At 45.3% G+C, this 15100-nt stretch overlaps 1 protein-coding gene across 1 annotated transcript; it reads right to left on the reverse strand.

Annotated features, from left to right (window-relative positions):
- Positions 1-322: 322 nt before the first annotated feature.
- Positions 323-14250, reverse strand: Nnmt (nicotinamide N-methyltransferase). Its single transcript, XM_052728831.1, is given in 4 exon segments — positions 323-755; positions 11767-11783; positions 11785-11975; positions 14097-14250. Coding segments are annotated over 4 exon segments (795 nt in total).
- Positions 14251-15100: the final 850 nt, after the last annotated feature.

Raw genomic sequence — 15100 nt, forward strand, 5'->3', positions numbered from 1 at the left:
TGTCTCTGTAGGCAGGTGTGGGCTTGATTCACACATGGTTCCCAGGTGTGGCCATAACTGCATGTCTGTGGTGGCGAAGCTTCTTTTGTGAGTACAGGTAGAGGAGACCAGATGTCTCAGTTACGAGTACCTGGGGGTCCCATAGCATTAATACGTGTATGGTACACTGAGGAATGGCCCATGACCTCATCCTAGACTGCCCACCCCACCCTGAACCATGGGCACCCCACCCCCAGTCAGCCTCTACATCACACAGTGAACAAAGCGGTCAGAGCCAGAGTCTGAAACAAACCAGCAAGCCTTTAATTGGAATCACAGGATGTCATTCAGCTCTACCTGGCTTGCGCCCCACTAGGGAGAACAGTCCTTCATTGTTGGCTGTGGCAGAAGAGTAATTCTGAGAAATCACCTCAAACCGCTCGATGGTGTAGCCAGCCTCTTCCACGGCGTCTCGAACGGCCTCCCATCCCAGAGGAAGGCTGGAAAACCTCTGCTCTCCAATCATGTAGTAGCTACTCTTCAGGGCATCCACCATCACCAGGAAGCCCCCTGGCTTGAGCAGGCTGCCCAGATTCCTGAGGGCAGTGCGGTAGGTGGGAAGGTCAGGGCAGGCAGCATCCAGACACAGCGTGCTGAGCAGGCAGTCAGCAGGAGGCAGAGAGACCCCACCCAGAGGCTGGCTCTGGGTCACATCACACTTCAGCACCTGCTTGACTGCCCGCCTCAACTTCTCCTCCTTCTCAGGTCCCTTGGTTCTGAAAAACAGATACAGACCAGCTTTAGTCACTGCTCCAGACATGGGGACCCCAGATCTCTTTGGTCAGGGCTGAGGATGTATATCCCTGTGGTCCATAGTGCAGTCCTTTAATTCATCCTAATCTGGTATCTGAATATTACCCTATTACCCCAAGCTGGATCAAAATTCTTTATAAAGCAAATAATGGCGTTCAAACAATCACAATAGCTCCTGTCTGCTTCTGAAATGAGCTGTCCTTTATGAAATTATACTTCTCCCACTCTTTTATTATTATATATTTTTAAATTATTAGGGCTGTCCTTGACTGCTTTGTCAAACTACAAGGTGGTAGCTATAGACTCTCACACAGCAAATGACAATGGGCTTAAGTGCCGGACGATTATCTTACAGTATTTCCCTGTTAATGAGGGGATGGGAGTCGGCACAGACTGATTTAGAGGCTATTGATCAGAGGGCCTGGGGATTTGGTTCAGTTGACCGAGTACTTGTCTGACATGTACTATGTCCTGGGTTCCATCCCCAGCATCACATAAACGGCGTGGTGCTGCCTGTCTGCGATTTCAGCACTCAGGAGGTGGAGGCAGGAGGATCAGAAGTTGGCAACTTATTGAGTTCAAGGTCAGTCTGGGCTACAAGAGGCTATGTGAGACTGGCTCAGAAAACAAATGACACCAAAAGATCATCTTACCACAGAGGCCAGAGTCTCAAGTCTGTTCCTCCCTCCGACTGCAGACAGCTGTCTATTTCCAAGCATCACCTTCTTGGTAACCCCATCAAGACACCTGTCTCTTTCTGCTAAATCAGTGGAATTTCAACTAAGCGACGGAGATGAGAAAACAGGGACCAGAGATGAGGTCATACATGGTCCTATAGTTAATATATGTCCCTCACAGGCTTGTCTCGGGCTGGGTTCTATTGAGAGGTGGTGGACCATTTCTGTGGACATGCTTCAAAGGGGATTGTAGGGTCCTGGTGTCTTCTCTCTCTTCTGGTGAGTGGCTTTTCTGCATCACATGTTCCTACCCTGATCCTCCACTGTAGACTTACAAGCAACATGAAACTGTGAGCTGAAATGAGTCTTTCTCTTGGCAAATCAACAGTCTTGGTTATTAGCTACAGAAATGGAAAGCTGACGGACATGCGGGGTCCGCTTTGAGTCTGTTGGGGGAGAGAAGAAGGAACAAAGGAACACAGTAAATAAAGGTGTAGAGCACACCAGAGAATCTGGAGACGGGAACCAGAAAAGGAAAAGAATAGCAGAAAGCCAGAGAGCAAGGGAAGAAGAAACGAGTACGTGAAGTACCCAGGGCCCTGAACTTCAGGAGACCTGACCACTGGTGCAGAACCCTTTGAGGAAACTGCTTGGCAATGCGCCTGCGCAACGCACAGTTGTAAACGCAGGGAACACAGCTGTGAGGAAACTGGTTGGCAATGCGCCTGCGCAACGCACAGCTGTAAACGCAGGGAACACAGCTGTGAGGGAACTGGTTGACAATGCACCAGCGCAATGCACAGCTGTAAACGCAGGGAACACAGCTGTCTGACAGACTCCAGGAGACGAGATGAGATTGCCATTTGAGGGCAAAGCTTGATGGAAACAGGAGAGGGTGGTCCAACATCAGCCAAGAAGGAAGAGCGTAAGTTGGGATAAGTTCCGGTCACGAGGAAAAGTCAATGGTTTGAAGAAGGCTTAAATTTGCCTCGAGGCAGAATGATTTGAGGTGGGGGAAGTTGCCTGCGGCTGTCTAGTTTGAGTGTTTGCCTGGCACATTCAGTTCGTTGCCAATGTCCTTTGAGTTTGCTGTTACTTTTCACTTGAGAGGCTTGATAATAGGTAGAGGAAAAAACGGTATGCCCAAACCACAAGGCTATACTTCACATCTACTAGGAGGGCTAGCATGAAAAAGACAAGTAACAAGTGTTGGCAAGGAACCTGCCTGCCTGCGCTGCTGGTGAGGATTTAAAATAGTCCAGCTGCTTTGGAGAATAGTCTAAATGTTTCTCAAAAAGTTAAACATAAAGTTTCTGCATAACCCCTAATTCCATTCATGGGTGTTTTAGTTAGGGTTTCTATTGCTATGAAGAGACACGATGACCACAGCAACTCTTATAAGGGAAAACCTTTAATGGGGTGGATTACAGTCTCAGAGGTTCAGTCTATTATCATCATGGTGGAACATGGTGGCATGCAGGCAGATAATGGTGCTGGAGAAGGATCTTAGAGTCCTACATCTTGCAGGCAACTGGAAGTAAACTGTTGAGACCCTGGGTGTGGCTTGAGCACATATGAGACCTCAAAGCCTTCACAATGACACACTCCCTCCAACAAGGTCATACCTACTCCAACAAAGCAGCACCTCCTAATAGTGCCACTCCCTATGGGCTTATGGGGGCCAATTATATTTGAAGTGCCACAGTGGGCGTATACCTAAGAGAAACAAAACATATATATGTGTGTCCTTAAACAGCCCAAGACAATCTAAATACCCAATAGTTTATAAATCAGTAACTCTAATGTGGGAGATACATACCTGAGAAAACTAATTGCCAACAATGGATTCTGATGTGTGCTACAACATGAGTAGACCCAGGAGACATTGTCTAAGTAATAGAAGCCAGAAAGCGAAGGTTACATGTTACACAGTCCCACTTACATGCAATGTCCTGGAAGGCTCTAGAAACTAAAAGCAGGGCAGAGGTTGCCAGAAGCTGAGGGATTTGTCAGGGCATGAGGGGTGAGAATTTCTTTGGGGAATTACAAAAATATTCTAAAATTATTTGAGGTGAGATCACACAAGTCTGTGGATATACTGAAAACAATTAGGCTCCACTTTAAATGTAGATTTATTTTAGCATTTATTATTAAATAAGTTATTATTAAATAAATTATTTAACATAAATTTTAACATACTACTGATGGTATGGTTCTAGCTCAGTAAGCCACCCTATCTAAAAAAAAAAAAAAAGGGCCAAACAGGCATTGTGACATACACCTTTAATCTTAGCTCTCACAAGGCTGAAGTGAAGCAGGAGGATTATGAGTTCAAGACCAAAGTGGGTGATATATGAGTCCAGACTAGCCTGGGTTATGTAGCAAGACTGTGGAGAAGAGAGGGCAGAAGAAGAGAGAGTAGAGGGGAGAAGACAGTGAGAAATACACAGAAAGAGGTGAAGGCTCAGCAGATGCCATCAGGAAATTTCCAGAACCACTACACTGGTATCTACATAGGGTATGAAAAATGGAGACTGGAGAAATGGCTAAGAGTACACATGGCTCTTGCAGAGGACCTAAGGGTCAGGTCCAAAGGAAACTCCAATTCCCCAAACTTCAAAGGGCAGTCCTATGAGCTCAAGCTGGACTACAGGAGGATTTCTGGCAGTTAGATAAAACCCAGCATTCCTCAGGAACTTGTAAAACTGATTCCATCTCCCTAAAGGAGTCATTTCCCTTATCTCTGGCAGAAGGAATATATGCGCTACCTGTGGTGCCTATTAGCATATCAAAGCCCACATGGCCTCCAGCCTCCCTCAGAATCACAAGTACCTGTTACACATTTCAAAGCCCATGCTAGCATTCTAGCCCATCTCACCTCTCCCCTACCCTAAACCTCTTCCAGCTCATGGACTTCCCTCCCCTCAGGGACTCATTTTCCTTATAACCCTGCTATTCTCACCATGTTTGCTCTCTCTCTCTCTCTCTCTCTCTCTCTCTCTCTCTCTCTCCTCGCTCGCTCGCTCGCTCGCTCCCCCCCCCCTCCCCCCCACCCCGTTCCTGATGCTCTCATTTTTCTTTATTCTCTGCTATTCCCCCCCTTTTGAAGATAGCCCTGGCCATGTTCAATGTACTTCTTTCTCTCTCTGCCCTAGACTCTTCCAGATGCTTCCAGCTGTTCTATCTCTCCTATCTACATTAAGCCTCCTTAACCATACCATGGATGTCACATACCCACACAGAGACACATATATGCTGGGGAATGTCTTTCTGTACACTGTGACTATATGTTGCTCCCATTGGCTAATAAATAAGCTGCTTTGACCTATGGTAAGACAGCTTAGAGGCAGGTGGGAAATCCAAGGAGAGAGACAGGAGAGAAGAAAGGCAGAGGCAGAGGAGACTCGAGCCCACTGCCGAAGGAGCAACAAGAGATCAGCAGACAGGTAACCCCACGGCCATGTGGCAACATACAGATTTATAGAAGTGGGTTGATTTAAGATGAAAGAGCCAGCTGACAAGCCATAGGCCATACAGTTTGTAAATAATATAAGCCCTAGGCCATACAGTTTGTAAATAATATAAGTGTCTGTGTGTTTACTTGGGTCTAAGCAGCTGTGGACCATGGGTGAGAGAGATTTGTCTGGACCGCGGGAGACCAGCGCGGGACCCAAGAACCTTCTGGCTACACATATACAAAATTGAAAATAATAAAAATAAATCTTTCTTAAAAAAATTACCCTTGATTGGGTCTACCTGCTCCCTTATCGGGGGGTGATGATGGCTCTATGGCACCCACTTTGTCGTGATTTGCATTAGATTTTTCTAGTTTAAAATTTTCCTATGCTGAAATCTCCTGTGTTGGGTTCTTTCTGCAGTCCTGGCCAAAGTAGAGCAACTGTCATCCTCAAAGTAGGGATGCGACCCAGTCACGCCCTGCTAGAATACAGATAATTTGACAGAGCATGTTAAGAGGAGAACCTGATCATTAAATCTGTCTATGAAAAATGGATTTGAATAGGTAAAGAAAGTAGATCAGAAAAATTGGAATTACCTGTCTACACATGTGTATAACAAGTGCATAGAAGAGGCTAAGGAAATAGAACATGGAGATTTGGTGGTGGTGGTGGATTTAAAATGCTACTCTAGGTCGGGGACATTGTGAGAATGTGTATTTAAGCGATTACGTCAGAAGCATAGTGGACCTTTGTGCCCTATTGTGTATTAAGCTATTTTAAAGACACAAATTACCACAGAACTAGCACTTGCCAGTCAGACGATGATGGAAATTGTTCCCAAACTGTGAAGCCCACTGTGAAATCTCGAAAGCTCACAGGAAATGTGCCAATTTGAGAAGGGGAATTTGTTAGGCTCTCCCATCGCCGCTGGTACCTGCTTGTCCTTGGCTGCATAGCAAACATCAGTGAACTCAGTTGCCAAGGCAGCTGTGTAAAGATTACCCCTCAGGGCTTCTTGAAGACTGCAGGTAACACCCACAGGGAAATGGACTCGCCTGGAGACCCAGGCAATTACCACTCAGCCTCACGTTTAGCTCAAGGAGAAGGTGATAAACACACAGCGGAGCAGCATGGAGCTTGGTTTACAGAAAACTAAGTACAGCATGGCCATTGCTCTCCTTGTAAAGATTGACTCTTTCAAATAGAGGCTGCCATTTCCTGTGTATATGCTAGCTACACAAGCCTAAGAGGCATGGCAACGAAGGGAAGAAAAGGTAAGGATTCCTGGCAAGAACCTTTGTGAAAATGTCTTTCCATACCCAGTAATTATCTTGAGATTCAGAGAGGCAAGGCAGCTGGCAACATAGAATCTCCACAGGAGCCCCATCCATTACACTCCCCTGCCCCACGCCCCATCCCCAGAGCCTCCAGCAGACCCTCCTGTGACAAAGCCATCAAAACAGCTCAAGGACATAAAGGCTGAAGAAACCTGGTGTGGTGGCACTTGCCCTTAATCCCAGCATTCAGGAGGTAGGGGCAGGAGGATCAGGAATTCAAGGTCATTCTCAAGTACATAAGGAATTTAAGGTCAATTGTGATGCACGAGACTCTGTCTCCAAACAAGAACAAAAGGAAAAGTCAAATAAACTTGAGTATCAATGTAAGAATTGTGAGAGGCAGGAAGAATTGTCTATAACCCTTCAGCACAGTCCACACCTGAATCGGGTAGAAACTGTAAGCAGGGAGTGGAGTCTGCCTGCTTGGAAGGCAGGATACATCCATTCATTTATTTTACATTTACATTTGAACCTCTGTTATGTGCTAGTTACTGGGGGACTCAAAGGTACTGGGGACTCAGGGATGAACAAAAGAGAAACAACTCCTGTCTTCCTGGACATTACAGAAGGGAAGAGAGAAAAACAGCTAATCTGAGGATTCTTCACCAAAATGGAAGTGAAAATGGATAAATTCAAGAAGGAAAGGAACATGGGATGTTGAGATCCTGGCTTGATCTAGTCTTCAGTGGAAAGAAAAGTACTTCTAAAAGGAGCCATGTAAGCAGAGATGTGGAGGAGGTATATGTCATCATTGACCAAACCAAAGAGAGGAGAAAGGGGAGGAAAATGGTCCAGCATGAGAAGACAGAATGTGTAAAGGCCACCTGAGAGAGAACATAAGAAGAGTGTGTCCATGGGGCTGTACTGTCAGGCCAGTCTGGACTCCGGCTGACAACTCCTAACTCTGCCTAACATAGAGGGAGGAAGATGAGAATGAATGCCATACTGAGGAAAGGTACCAAGCCACGCTGGCTAAATACAGATAAGAATTATGGGCTAATTTAAGTGTAAGAGCTAGTTAGTAATAAGCCTAAGCTACTGGCTGAGTATTTCCAATTAATATAAAGCCTCTGAGTCAATTATTTGGGAAGCTGCTGCCGGGTATTTGGGTGTTGCTGGTGGAACAGAAACTCCCGCCTACACTCCTGAGCCAGGAGTGGTGGTGCACACCTTTGATTCCAGCACTCGGGAAGCAGAGCCAGGCAGATCTCTGTGAGTTCTGGTCTACGGAGTGAGTTCCAGGACAGCCAGGGAAATCTTGTTTCAAAAATCCAAAAGAAAAAGAAAAAGCGGAGGGAGGGTCCTGTCAGAAGAATGTCTTGGAATGATCCCTGGGGTTGTAGAGAACTGGGTGAACGGACAGTAGTGGAGACTGGAGGCTACTTCAACCAGAATGGTGGCTTGGATAAAGATATGGGTAACTATTTCAAGAAGAAAACTGAGGAAAGGGAAATGCAGGAAGAAAAGCGGACAGAAGCTGGAACGGGGTTAGACATGGCACATGACAAAGAGGGACATGACAAGGACGACTTCCAGGCTTTGGGGTCACTCAAGTAATTGTCTGAGAATGTCATTCAAGGAGCCAGGAATAGTAGCCATGAAGCAGACCAGGGGTCATCACTTTACTTTGGGTAGACTGAGTTTCAGGTCCTTTGAGACTTACCAACAGAGATGTTTATAATAGAACAGAAATGGCTAACTGAAGGTTCCTCAACCAAGCCCATTAATCTCCCCAGAGAGATAATGACCTTGAGAGATGGGAGAGATCCTATCTGAAAGAGAGAGACAGCTCCATAAAAAGTACCAGTCACCAAATAGTCACCATGACCATCTAGATCCCAAGATCCCAAGGAGTAGTATCAGTTAGCTTTTGTGCATTTGAAAATCCAGAGATACTTGCAACCAAGACAGAACATAGGAGAGAAGAACAAATTTGTCACAGTTGTGAATATTTTCGAACAGTGTACCAACTTCTGCTGTGGGTTTGGTGTTTGTTTTATTTTGCTTTGTGACAACCTTGCCTTGTTTTTTTTTTTTTTTTGCTTTTTTAATATAAAATACTTAATTTTAGTGAACTCACAAAGAAAACCATCAGACAGCTAGATTAATTAATACAGTAATGAAAACAAACAAGTGCCTTGTGGCCCTGGCTAGGCTAGAATTCACTCTAGTTCAGGCTGCCCTTGAACTTAAGATCCTGCTGCTGCCTCTGCCTCCTGAGTTCTGAGATAACCAAAACGCACCACCATGCCCAACCCTTACAGACCTCTGTGGAGAGCTCTGGCTTCAGAGAACAGCCGCTTTTCCAGTGTTCCAGCTGCTTCCTGGCAGGCTCAGGGGGGCCACTGCTCTCTAGAGGGCCACCCACCAGCCTCTGTCCTCCCCAAACCCCCACTGCCCGTATAATGGAGAAAAAGAGCTGGGACAGCACACTCTAACTCATCTCCCTTCTCCTGCGTATCCCGGCGGGTCTGCAGGAGTCGTGGCTCTAGACCCAGCTCTCACCCCACTGTCATGGGTCACCTCAGCAGATCTCATGGAAGTAAGAACTCAGGCCTGCATACAGTCAGTGAGGCTGAAAGTCTACATCTCTTCTTCTTCTTCTTCAAAACAAAACATGGATGGGTGTTTTGCTTCATATATGTCTGTGCACCAACAATGAGTGTGCCTAGTGCCTTTAGAGGCAAGAAGAGGGGGGTCAGATCCCCTAGAACTGGAGTTACAGATGGTTGGTTATCAGCTGCCTTGTGGGTGCTGGGAATTGAACCCAGGTTCTCTGAAAGAGCGGCCTGTGTGCTTAACTACCGAGCCACCGCTCCAGCCCCAGAGGCTGCATTTCTAACATGCTACTTCATGATATATTGGAGCTGCTAGTTCAGGGATCCCAAGGCTAAGCAATGTGTTGTTCAAGGGGCCAAAGGCTAATTCACGTTATTTCTAGGATTTCTTCTCTAAGTTTTCTTTTTTCTTTATGTGTATGTGTGTTGGGGAGGGTACTCTTAGAATCCAGAAGAAGGATCCCCTTAAACTAGAGTTACAGGCAGCTGTGAGCTCCCCAAATGTGGGTGCTTGAAACTGAACTCCAGTCCCCTGCAATAGCAGCAGCAAGGCCTCTTAAAGCTCCCAATGACCGGGGCAGCTCCTGTTTCCAGAATTTCTTTTTTTTTTTTTTTTTTTTGGTTTTTCGAGACAGGGTTTCTCTGTGTAGCTTTGTAGCCTTTCCTGGATCTTGCTCTGTAGACCAGGCTGGCCTTGAACTCACAAAGATCCGCCTGGCTCTGCCTCCCGAGTGCTGGGATTAAAGGCGTGCGCCACCACCGCCCGGCTCAGAATTTCTTAAGGAAAGAGTTTACTTTCCTTGCTCATGACAGATCTAGGGGTAGTCACATTAATATCTCATGATTTGAGACAAGGGTTTGGTGCTGATGTCTTAAAACTTTCAAACAGTAGTGAAATGAGTGATTTTTTAAATGTCTGAGTTGTACTCCCAAGGCGGCAGTGAGCTTATATTGTCCTTAGGAAGCCATCAGCACAAGAAATATCTTCAGATAAAGAAGAAATAATCTTGGGGAAAATGGACTGTAGGTTGATAGAGGTACTCGAAGATGTGAGAGAGACACAAGGCAAATGGGATCAGCTATCGTTCTCAAAATAGTCGAAGCCACTGGATCTGGTGTGAGGATAAGGAAGGATGCAGGCATTTTCTGCCCAAAGTACAGTTCCCTCATCCAGGCCAAGTGATGGGGACGGGGAGGACGTCTTGAGGCAATTGTTCTGAGCTGATGATTCTGCAGGGAGATATGTAATTCTTTTAGTATCCTGTTAGACTGAAAGGGCTCATTTTTGAATGAAATGTGGGCTGTGATGTCTAGGGAAAGTAGCTCCCCAGAGCTTTCTGGACACGTGCTGTAGATTTCAGAAAGATGTGTTGTCTCACAGTGGCAGAAGACTTCTGTTTAATAAACTTTCTTTGAAATTCTATCAAGCCTGATAAATTCCTTCTTTGCTTAATAAGTTTTGATAGTGTCCAAACTCTCACAGCAAGTTTTTCCAATTTCGTCCTGGGGAATCAGTCCTTCATATAAAAAAGAGTTGTAAAATCCACCTTCATTTTTAAGAATGTGTCTTCACTTATGCTAAATGTGTAAGAGGTTTCTGAGTTAAATGGACATATGAAAACAGCCTTTCAATTTGTTACTAAGTGCTATAATCTTTAACTCAGCCTTGAAGGTCCCAAATGACCTGACATTTATCAGCCTTCCTTGATAGGAGCTATAAGACATAGGGGCTTCTTCTGTCTTATTCACTGCTCTGACCTAAGAGCTAGTATTATGGGATGCATCAGTTGTTTATCTAGGTTTGTTGCATGGATGGATGGATGGATGGATGGATGGATGGATGGATGGATGGATGGATAGATAGATGGATGGATGGGTGCTAGCTCCTTTAACCATGCACTAAGAAGTACAAAACCTTTCAGAACATTTATCTGAATATCTATGGCCCAATAGTGGATTATTTGAAACAGAAATCAAGAAGTCAATTCTATTACAATATCTGCAATAAATAAATAGTAAATAACATAGAAATAAAAATGACTAAAACAAGCCCAACAGTCTCTAAAATGAAAATATCAATGTAGAAGATTAGTGCAGACACCAAGAAAATGGAAAGATCTGTCCACAGATTGGAAGAACCAAGATCATGAACATGTCGGTATGACCCAAGGCAATTTGTGGAGTCAGTGCCATTCCTATTAAAACACTAATGTCAGAGTTGGAAAAAAATCTAAAATTTGTATGCAACCATAGACACACAAAACCCAAACAGCACTAAGAAAAAAAAACCAGGAATCATACACTACCTCACCTCAACAACAACAGCAAAGCTATAGTAACCAAAACAGCACAGCATTTCAAAAGCAAACAAACAAATAAACAGACAAACAGAAAACAGAGAGTGAAGAACAATGGAAGAAAATAGCCCAGGACTAAGCCCAGGCATCTCCAACCAGCTGGTTTTCAATAACGATGATAAGAAGACACACTGGAGGAAGGACAGCTCTTTAAAAGAAATGGGAGGGATATGAACTCAGGTCCTTGTTGCTCCATGACAAGCACTTTACCCACTGACCATCTCCCAGCCCTCTTTAGGCTCTAATATTATGGATGGTGAGTGATGGATCCTTTTCCCATAATTGCTGCATATTGCTTCTGACGGTTAAAAAGCCTGGTCAGTGTTTTGCTGTTTCTGGTAATGTCAGCATTAGACACATGCAGGGCCACCAGCTCTGGTTGGAGGACTGACAATAAAATAGTATTCAGGTGGTGTGGATGGCTCCCAATCTAGTCTCCTGAGTGCTTATTCTCCATTTGGAGTTCCCTTTGGTTTCTGTCTTTGAGTTTCTTTTGTGTTTTTCAACTGAATTTTAATGGTTTTTCCTAGCTAATAGAAACATCAGGTCCCCAGAGAAAGCTGAAGAGCAGATACTCATTGCCCTACCTGTTCCCTTCGAGATCAACACACATAAGTGACCACTGGAGACCAGTCAAAGGCCCCTGGCTCCTTCTTCAGCCACTTCTGCAGCTCCCGAAGGTTCTGGTCTGTGTAGTCACTGACAATGATCTCCTTGAAGGACTCACAGGCAGAGAGAAGCTGGTAGATGGTGGGGCCAGAGCCAATGTCAATCAGGAGGTCTCCCTTCACGCCACCTGGTACAGAGGAAGCAAGGATCGGGCATCATAAGAGGACAGGCTGAGCGAAGTTGCCACTGTCTTTACTGGGATTGTGCCACAGCACTAACCACTCTCCATTAAAATCATTTGGTATGATATCTTTCTACTTTCTATCCCTGCCTCATGCCCAGTTCTGAAAGGAGGCATGTTTTGATGAGCTATTTTGATGTCTAGGGATGGGCAAGCTCTACATCTGGTATACAGATCACTGATCCCAAAAGATGGCGACATAGACAATGTAAAAAAACTTTTTTTATTAAGAAATTTTTTATTCATCTACATTCCATTCACAGATCCCCTTCTTCCTACTCCTGCCCCTCCAGCCTCACCCCCTCAACCCACCCCCCATTCACTCCTACAAGAAGGTAAGGCCTCTCATGAGGAGTCAGCAGAGCCTGGTACATTCAGTAGAGGCAGGTCCCAAGCCCCTCCCCCTGCCTCAAGGCTGTGTGAGGTGTCCCACCATAGGTAGTGGGCCCCAGCTCATGTACCAGGATTGGATCCTGATCCTACTGCCAGGGGCCCCTTAGGCAGATCCAGCTACACAACTGTCTCGCTTATGCAGAGGGCCTAGTCCAGTCCTATGAGGCTCCACGGGTGTTGGTCTTAATTTCATGAGATTCCACTAGCTTGGTATGGTTTGTCTCTGTAGGTTTCCCCATCATGATCTTGACACCCCTTGCTCATAGAATCCCTCTTTTTCTCTCTTCGACTGGACTCCTGGAGCTCAGCCTGGTGCTTGGCTGTGGATCTCTGCATCTACTTCCATCAGTTACTGGGGAAAAGCTCTATGATGACAGTTAGGGTATTCACCGATCTGATCACTGGGGTAAGCCAGTTCAGCTCAGGCACCCTCTCCACTATTGCTAGTAGTCTAAGCTGGGGTCATCCTTGTGGATTCCTGGGAACTTCCCTAGCACCCAGTTTCTCCCTATCCCCATGATGTCTCCCTCTATCATGGTATCTCTTTCGACAATGCAAAAACTTTTAAGGAGTACTTTGGTAGAAAGTTAACTTCTTGTTGTTGTTTAACAATTGAATTTAGGGACTAGAGAGATGTTCCAGCAGTTATGAGTACTTACTCCACAGTGATGAGGGCCAGCACCCACGTAACAAGCCAGACATCCCACAAATGCCTGCAATCCCATCTCTGAGCAGAGAGGAGAGGCTCTCTGGGGCTTACTGGTTCCCAGCCTAGCCAAGACACAGCCCCAGCTTTAGGAAGAGACCCTGCTCCAAAGGAACAGGTGGAGGGAGTAATGGAGGAGGACACCTGATGCCCTCTTCTGTTCCCATGCATGCACAGGCATGCAACATGGGCACATATGCTTACACAGACATACATAAATAAGAAAATTAAAACATGAGATTAAGTTATGATCAAAGAACCCAGTTCTTAATATTTGAGGAGGTCTTTACCTCATGGGAAAATATTCCTTTCAATTAAGAATAGAATCAAGGCAGGTGGTGGTGGCCCACACCTTTAATCCCAGCACTCGGGAGGCAGAGCCAGGCAGATCTCTGTGAGTTTGAGGCCAGCCTGGTCTACAGAGTGAGATCCAGGACAGGCACCAAAATTACACAGAGAAACCCTGTCTCGAAAAACCAAAAAAAAAAAAAAAAAAAAAAAAAAAAAAAAATAGAATCAAACTTTCAATTATTTATTTTTTTGAGACAGAGTCTCACTCTGTAGCCCAGGTTATCCAGAAAAAGCAATATGTAGTCCAGGCTAACCTCAGATTCACAGATTCACAGAAATCTTCCTGCCTCAACCTCCTGAGTCCTGTGCTCCAACACCCAGCTCTCTGCTCTCTTGGACTCTCTGAAGTGTCCCGTGAGTGTTTCCTTTGAGCCACCTGGAAAGTCCTGTGGATGCAAGGCCAGCACTCAGGTCCTCTGGCTTCATTTTTCAAGACCATATAAAAGACAATGGATAGAAAAGAACTGTATAAACTGAAAATAGCTAAGCCAACATTAATTTTTATTCTCATTAAATAAATGAGTGATGCCAAGAGACTGTCTTGGAGTAATGGCTAGACACAAGTCCAGTCATCCCCTGGGACGCAGTGTGACTCATATTTAGATGGACAAACTTACCCAAGCAGAATATCTTAAAAAGATCTTCCAGCAGATGTCTGAGGATCACGCTTTCTGCACAGTGTCTGGACCCAAAGCTGTAATATTTTTCCAAGTAATCCCGGGGATTAAAATGACTTAGATAAGTGTCCTTGGAGGTAAAGCCGGATTCCATTGCGTCTCAGCTCTGTGTCAGCAGCCCACTCCTGCCCCCTCCTCTGGAAGCCACGGATCACTCTGGGACGTTGGCTTTTGGAATCTTGAGCTATCAATCTTCCTTCAGCTCAGCCCACCCCTTCGAGGCTGATGTTTGTTAAACACTAAGGGTAAAATAGACCTCAGATGTTCTGGCTATTCCAAGAAGTGACGCAATTACTGGAGAAGGGAGTTTAGGAGAAGAGGAGTGGCAGAGGGAGGGAGGGTCACACACTGCATGCCACCCTCTGCCCCGTAGCCAAGGTCAGCTGCAAAGGCTGCAGATGGGAGAAATGGCCTGGCTTACCGTGGAGATTGCTTAACTCCTGGATGAAGCCCTAAGTTCAGAGGAATGGGTTGTCTCCAAACAGTCCAGTCAGTCTTCTTATTCTCGAAAGGATTCTTCCCAGCCAAAAAAAATGAATCACAAAGAACAATTTCAATTTAAACATATGAAGGAAAGTAAAGAGGATGTGGAGTAAGGACATGGGCTCATGGCTAAGGAATGTTGGCTAAAGAAAAAAAAAAAATCACAGATGAAGTCTGGAAAGATTAATTTTTAAAACATGGACAAGTGTCCTGTTGGATACAGCATGGCCACTGCACTCATGAGCTCACTATAGTCATGGTTCCCTGCACAAGACCTGCATAGGGTCAAGCCAACACGACCAGGCTCACTCCAGCAGGCAGCACTAGCTGGACTCAATGGGGTCGTGTACACGGGAGGGAGATGTGTAAGAGGTGGTAAGGGGCAGTTGAGGATGGGTATAATCAAGACACATTATAAGGATGGATGAAGTTGTCAGAGAATAAATAAAAGATATTCTTAA

This window comes from Peromyscus californicus, unplaced genomic scaffold (genome assembly GCF_007827085.1).
Source record: "Peromyscus californicus insignis strain IS unplaced genomic scaffold, ASM782708v3 Scaffold_11__1_contigs__length_118956290, whole genome shotgun sequence".
Lineage (NCBI taxonomy): Eukaryota > Metazoa > Chordata > Mammalia > Rodentia > Cricetidae > Peromyscus > Peromyscus californicus.